Genomic DNA, 6,616 nt, shown 5'->3' on the forward strand with positions numbered 1-6,616 from the left:
CACCTCCGCAGCGGGGGACTCTGAGTGCAGGGAGGGGAGCCCCGCCCGCAGCCTCTAGGCCGGGGTGGGGGGCGCGGCTGCCGCCCAGGTAGCGCCATCGCCAGCAGCCGCCGCCTCGCCGGAGATCGCCGGCTCCCTGCGGTCGGTGCCAGCCCGGACCCGTCCTCGCAGCGCCGCACGGCGCCTTGTCCCAGCCCATGGCCCGGGGGCTGCAGCCGCCGGCGATCCGGGAACAGCCCTGAGCCTCGCCCTGCTCCCTGCCTTGGTCCCGGCAGCGGGACGCGAACCTGTGCCGGAGCCTGCCCACCACCAGCGGGCCTGGCCGGCGACTGGATTAGATGGAGCTCGGCGCGGCTGGCGGCAGCATCCTCCTGCCGGCTGGGCTCGAGCTGGCTGCTGAGTCGCCTGCCCGGGCTGGCCATGCAAGACTGAGCGCTAATCGCCTGCACGGGAGCGCTCCGCGAGCCTGCTAATTAAGTACACGCGCGTGCCAGGCTGCTAATTGCAGGCACAGGACCGCCGTGCAACGCTGCTAATTAACGGTGCGTTCACGACTGCCACATTGCAGGCTGTCCGCTGCCCTGCCAGGCTGCTGGGGAACGGCCTCCCTGCCAGGCTGCACATTAGCTGCAGGGTTGCTAAATAGCTGCATGCAGGGATTTGCACTGGCAGCCCCGTTGCTTTAACTGCCTGGCTGCATTCTAGCCCCCGTGTTGGCCCATCTCTCTCCCTGCCTCCCTCAGCATGGGCACCGTGCTGTCCCTCTCGCCGGGCTCCCGGAAGGCCAGCCTGTACGAGGAGGGCTCCTCCGGCTCGCTGGCACACTACCCCGGCGTGCCGAGCGCCAAGGGCAGTGGGCAGAAGGCGGACAAGAACCTCAAGCGCCACTCCATGTTCATCCCGGCCTTGACCTGGAAGCGGCTGGTGGCCTCCACCAAGAAGAAAGGCTCCCGGGGCGGGGCGAAGGGGCCCGCCCACAATAACAACAACAATCACCCCCACGCCAAGGACGTGGCCCTCCTCAACCACGAGAATGTCAAGAAGTCGCTGTCCTGTGCCAACCTTGCCAGCTATGATGGAGGCGGGCCGCCCCTGGCACCACTCAGCGCCAAGCGCATCTCCACCACCTCCGTCTCCTCCCTCAAGCCAGACACCTGCCTGGGCGGGAGCAGCTCAGCCTCCCCGCGGCGTGTGGTCGTCCAAGCCTCCACCAGCGAGCTGCTCAAGTGCCTGGGTGAATTCCTCTGCCGCCGGTGTTACCGCCTCAAGCACCTGTCGCCCACGGAGCCCATCCTGTGGCTGCGCAGCGTGGACCGCTCGCTGCTGCTGCAGGGCTGGCAGGACCAGGCCTTCATCACCCCAGTCAACGTGGTCTTTGTCTACCTGCTGTGCCGGGAGGTGATTGACGGGGATTCGGTCTCCAGCGAGCACAACCTGCAGGCGGTGCTGCTCACCTGCCTCTATCTGTCCTACTCCTACATGGGCAACGAGATCTCCTACCCGCTCAAGCCCTTCCTGGTGGAGGCGGCGAAGGACGCCTTCTGGGACCGGTGCCTTCGCATCATCAACGCCATGAGTGGCAAGATGCTCCGGATCAACGCTGACCCCCACTACTTCACCCAGGTCTTTGCCGACCTCAAAAACGAAGGCAGCACCCGCGAGGACTTTGCTCGCGTCCTGGACCGGTGACTGGCTCAGGGCATAAAGGACCAACTGGCCCCCTCCCCACCAACCTCATGTGCAGCGCAGCCCTCGCCTTGCTGTGACCTTTAAAGATCAGCTTGCAGCGAGCTAGGGATTTTCCTCTGACTCGCCTGGGCCCGATCTCCCCTGAGCCAGGCCAGACTCATCCAAACACTTACAAGAACTCTGGCTTGGCTGCCCCTCCTCCCGTGCCATGAGCCAACAATGGGGGGTGTCTGTGTGCAGTGTAGGGGAGGCAGCCTTCAGCTCCGGTGTCTGTGTCAGAGACAGACGAGGAGCAGCCAAAGGCCAATAGTTTGATTCCCTTTTAATAGGCCAAGAAGTGCCTGTGGGTTCCCTCCTCCCCCTCCCCACCCCCGAGTGCCATATTCATGGCTTGTTAATTTCTTCTTATTTCGGGTTTGCTTGAGATGCATTGCAAAGCGATGGGGAAAATTCCAGGGAAGATCTCAAATAGCCACGTGATGCACGCTTTAGCTTCGGCCGGCGATGTGCTTATACAGGTGAATTCTCCTTTCGGACTAGCCCTGTCCTGCTTAGAAAACCTCCCGCCCCCTCCTTGCCAGACGCCGGTGCATTGTACAGTCGGATAGTGCCAGTCACTCCGGAGCCTTCCTCTCTGTACCTATCTGACCTCTGCAGCCGGGAATCGGCGCTGGCTGGTGGCTCTGCCTGATGCCTGGGACAGGTAGCTGATGTCCCCTCCTAAGGAATCTCCAGGTGCGTAGGGGTGCGGAGGAAGTGGGCCCAGGCTATAGATGGAGGGTACTGGTAGCTGGATTGGCCTCTGCATGCTTTGATTGGCCTAGGCATGAGGAGCCACAGCTGGAAGTGTTTGAACAGGCCGTGGCTGCCCCTATCTTTTGAAGCAGCCAGGTCCCCAAGGTGTTGTGTGATGTGAGCAGGGGATGGAGGAGCTGAGAGATGGCTGGCTGGGGGTGGGGGTGAGGGACAGGGCTGGCTAGGGGGACAGGGGCAGGGCTGACCAGCAGAGGTGCTGCAAGCCTGTGCACTACTGGTTTCGTTTGTGAGTTTCCTGCCCCCATCCCCTGGCAGGTCCCCTCAGGGTGCGAGTGACCCCTGGACCCCTTTACTCCCTGATCCCCTCCCGGGTCCCCGTGAATCTTGCTCCCCCGGTGTTACATTGACTAAATCTCATTTGAAAAGTCTCCTTTACCCCACCAAGTGTTAGGGGTGCGTTTGGCACCTGGTGTCTCTCTCTGCTTGCCTGTCCCATTGCTAGCCTGGCTGCAGGACTGGGGGATGTGCTCCCCCCTCCTCACTGTCTGGGGCTGCTCCAGCCTTGGGCCCAGCCCCCTCGTTTGCCCCCAGCCTGGCTAATTCAGCCCTACCTGGCAAGGCCCCTGCAGCATGCCCACTCTGAAGAGGGTTTGCAGATAGGATCTAGGGAGGGGGTGCGCAAGATCTGCCGCAGGGATGGTGCTGGGGGGAAGAATGGCTGGAGGAGTGATGGGTCTGGGACGTTCCAGAGGAGGGTGTCTCCATAAGCAGGGGTGTGTAACCAAAGTGGACTGCAGGGATGGGGGGTGCAGATATCGGGGACACTCTTCCTGCAAGGCACAATGGATTGTGGGTCACCATTATGAATTCACACTTTGCATGCTCTACCAGCACTCATGACTCTTCCCAGCCCCCGCTCCAGCCCCTCAGGGAGGTAGGCCAGTATTACCAACCCACTTTGTAGATTGGGAACTGAGGCACAGAGCCAGCAAATCGCTTGCCTGAGGCCGCAGAATGAATTACTGTCAGAACTGGGAGGCTTTTCATCCTGCAGACAGAGCACTGACCTACAGCCCTGGCTGCAGGCTAGGTGCTCAGATACTGCAGCGACCAGGCAGCCGCATACCTATCTAGCTCAGAGGCCTGTTGCTTGGGTCACTTGGTGCTGGACTGGAGTGGAGGGAACAATCCTGTATGGCAGGGTGCAGGCTGGGAGGTCTGATAGGTCTCCTCCATCTCCAGCACCTGGGCTTGCAGCTGGAGGCCGTGCCCAGGACACAGAACGAGGTAGCTGACAAACGCATGCAGAGCGATGGGCAGGGAAACCCCAGGGAGGCTACCAGGCCGCGCACCAGGATTTCCTGTGGAGGCGCCGCCTTGCTGGTGAAAACTGTCAGGCGCCTCCAGAGGTCCGGTGGCTCATCCCACTCAGCCGCATGTTGGGTGGGGAGGCCGTGCTGCCCTCTCGCGGGAGCTTGGGGTGCTGCAGGGGTGCACCAGTGGCCTTTGCCATGGTGTGCGGTGCGGTGCCACTTGGTTCATTGACACTCCGCACCGTAGCAGCTACAGCCGCAGTCAGGTTTTATAACCAGCCTGGCTGGGGAGTTCTGGGCCGTAGCGATAAGCCCGTGGGTAAACGGCACCTAGTTATTCTATTATGGCTCATCAGAAACATTTCCTGGGTGCCCTGTGCTAGGCCTGACCAGGGCTCAGCTGGGTTCCAACCAGGTTAGCTCTGAGGCCCTTAACCCCGTCCCCAAGGCAGAGTTCCGAAAAGCCCCAGCTCCCGGGAGTTCTGCTCCCAGGATCTGGCCCTTACAGGAGACAGGAAGCCATTCGTGGACTCTTTCTTGTCCCCCCTTAAAGGGGCCCTGCAAAGAAATGGGGCTTGTGCTTTTTGCTGTTCCCTTTATGATGGGTAGATGAGGGCTGAGACCTTGGACCCATAAAAAGGGGTCGGTTTTTACCTGAGCTAGTCAGGACGTGGCTCTATGGCAGCTTCAGCCCTAACAAAACAAGCACCAGCCGTGTGGGGAAGGGCCTGTTTTTAACCCTTTTGGTGGTGTTGACAGCTGTTAACGCCAATGCCCAATGAACGCCGGGGAGAAAGGCCATCTTTGTTAAAGAGTCACCTGTTCAAAATGGGAGCTATCGCTGGCAGCCAGGGACTCCTCCGGCAAACCCATTGGGTTCCAGACCCGACTCCTTGCAATTTGTACCAGGACAAAAATCAGATTCAAAATATCCCCCAAGCTCAGGCTTCTCTTTGTGCATCAACGTGGCCGAGCAAGGGCACAACCCCAGACAAGTCACCGTCAGGCCAAAGGCCCCCTTCACAGCAGCGAGGCGGTTCAGACCTTCCCGAGCTCCCCGACGGTATTCCCAGGCCCTGCACCTCTCCGGGGCACCTGGCGGCTTTGCTTGTTTGCAGAGATACGTTATTTATAGGCAGAGTATATAAAGTCACTTTATATACACACCCAGCCCTACTGTATCATAGCTAGACGTATATTTTTATATGAGAGAGTATCAGTAACTAACATGGGGATGAGCCCAAATGCCTTGTTGCTTTTTTTAATCAAAAGATCAACTCTGCGACTAGAGACGCTTAGGTTGTGTCACCCAGCCCTGCCCCAAGTGACCCTAAAATCGGGACTGTTGGCGAAATCCACGCCAGTTGCTGCTAAACCAGCATCCACCGCTATCCTTCCTTCCAGCCCTCCCCGACGTCCCCTGGCCCCTGGTGGATATGCTGTTGTGTAAATAGCCCTGTTGCGTATAAAGCGTCGCGAACGGGTACGTGACAATTGTGCATGTAAAGATGATTTATTTAATTTGTTGCTATCTTTCTCTTTCCATTTGTGGAGCTGTTTTTCAGCAGTGAGTTTCTTATTTAAAACTGGGAGGGGAGGGATCCCCCCTGGAGGGATCCCCCCCGGAGGGATCCCCCCCAGCCAAACACGCCGTTCTGGATTTTCTTCCAGACGGGGAGGACATTAAAGCGCATTCCTCAGAACAGGATTGATGCATTTTCACTGGAACAGGACTCTACTTATTTTTAATATTTGTTGCATTTCTTCTTTGGATCCACTATTTATTTGGGGGAGCTGTCCAGCCTCCTCCTTCCCTCCCCCGCCCCCAAAGATGCCCATGAGCTGAGGGGCTTTGGGGGGTGATTCCGGACAGAAACTTGTCCCTTGGTCCCTGTACCAGGACGTGGCTACAAAGGCCAAAGAACCATGAGACAACAGTGGGAGGTTTCACCTTGCAACCTGGCGATGCTCCCAAAAGACGTGGGGGCCTTCGCTTTCATGCCCCTCCCAGTGCGGAATGAAGACGACAGTCGATATTTAAAGCAAAAACTCTTCCCTTCCCCTCACCCCCTGGAGGTGTTTAAAATCTGTTTGTAATATTTACTATCTCCGACTTGCCTACGTGTCCAGTTTCTAAATGTGTCATTGCTGGGAGCGAGCCACCCCCACCCCAGGTGCTCCAGGGACGGAGCCTTGTCACAGGGTGCTGGGAACAGTGGGGTCAAATATGTTCTGCTGATGACTATGGCACTTTATGCAAAATAAAATGGGGGAAAAACAATGCGAAATACAAAGTCATCTACTTAATGAAACAAGAGGGAGCGCCTGACTAGCTGGGGCTGAAGCGTGCTGGCTGGACTTTCACAATGGGGGATGCCATCCTGGGACGCAGCGACTCTGAAAAAGATTTGGGGGTGGGGGTGGATAATGAGCTGAACATGAGCTTCCCCATGTGATGCTGTGGCCAAAACAGCTAATGTGATCCTGAGATGCCTAACCAGGGGAATCTCGAGTGGGAGCAGAGAGGTTATTGCCCGGGTGTATTTGGCACTGGTGTGGCCGTTGCTGGAATACAGTTCTGGTGTCCACAACTCCAGAAGGGTGCTGAGAAACGAGAGAGGGGTCAGAGAAGAGCCAGGAGAGGATTAGAAAACCTGTCTTAGAGAGAGACCCAAAGAGCTCAATCTATTTAGTTTAACGAGAGGGTTAAGGAGTGACTTGATCACAGTCTGTAAGTATCTACATGGAGAACAAACATTTAATAATTGGCTCTTCAGTCTTTGCAGAGAAAGGTCTATCCTAATCCGATGGCTGGAAGTTGAAGTTAGACCAATGTACGTTTTTAACAGAGTCATTAA

General features: G+C 57.6%; 1 protein-coding gene across 1 annotated transcript; it reads left to right on the plus strand.

Annotated features, from left to right (window-relative positions):
- The first annotated feature begins 309 nt into the window (after positions 1–309).
- On the plus strand, positions 310–2,637 carry LOC116836139 (cyclin-dependent kinase 5 activator 1-like). The gene has a single exon (XM_032799603.1). It carries the CDS (start codon positions 745–747, stop codon positions 1,687–1,689), a length of 945 nt encoding a protein of 314 aa, XP_032655494.1. The 5' UTR covers positions 310–744; the 3' UTR covers positions 1,690–2,637.
- Positions 2,638–6,616: the final 3,979 nt, after the last annotated feature.

This window comes from Chelonoidis abingdonii, chromosome 2 (assembly GCF_003597395.2).
Source record: "Chelonoidis abingdonii isolate Lonesome George chromosome 2, CheloAbing_2.0, whole genome shotgun sequence".
In the NCBI taxonomy this organism is placed as follows: Eukaryota; Metazoa; Chordata; order Testudines; family Testudinidae; genus Chelonoidis; species Chelonoidis abingdonii.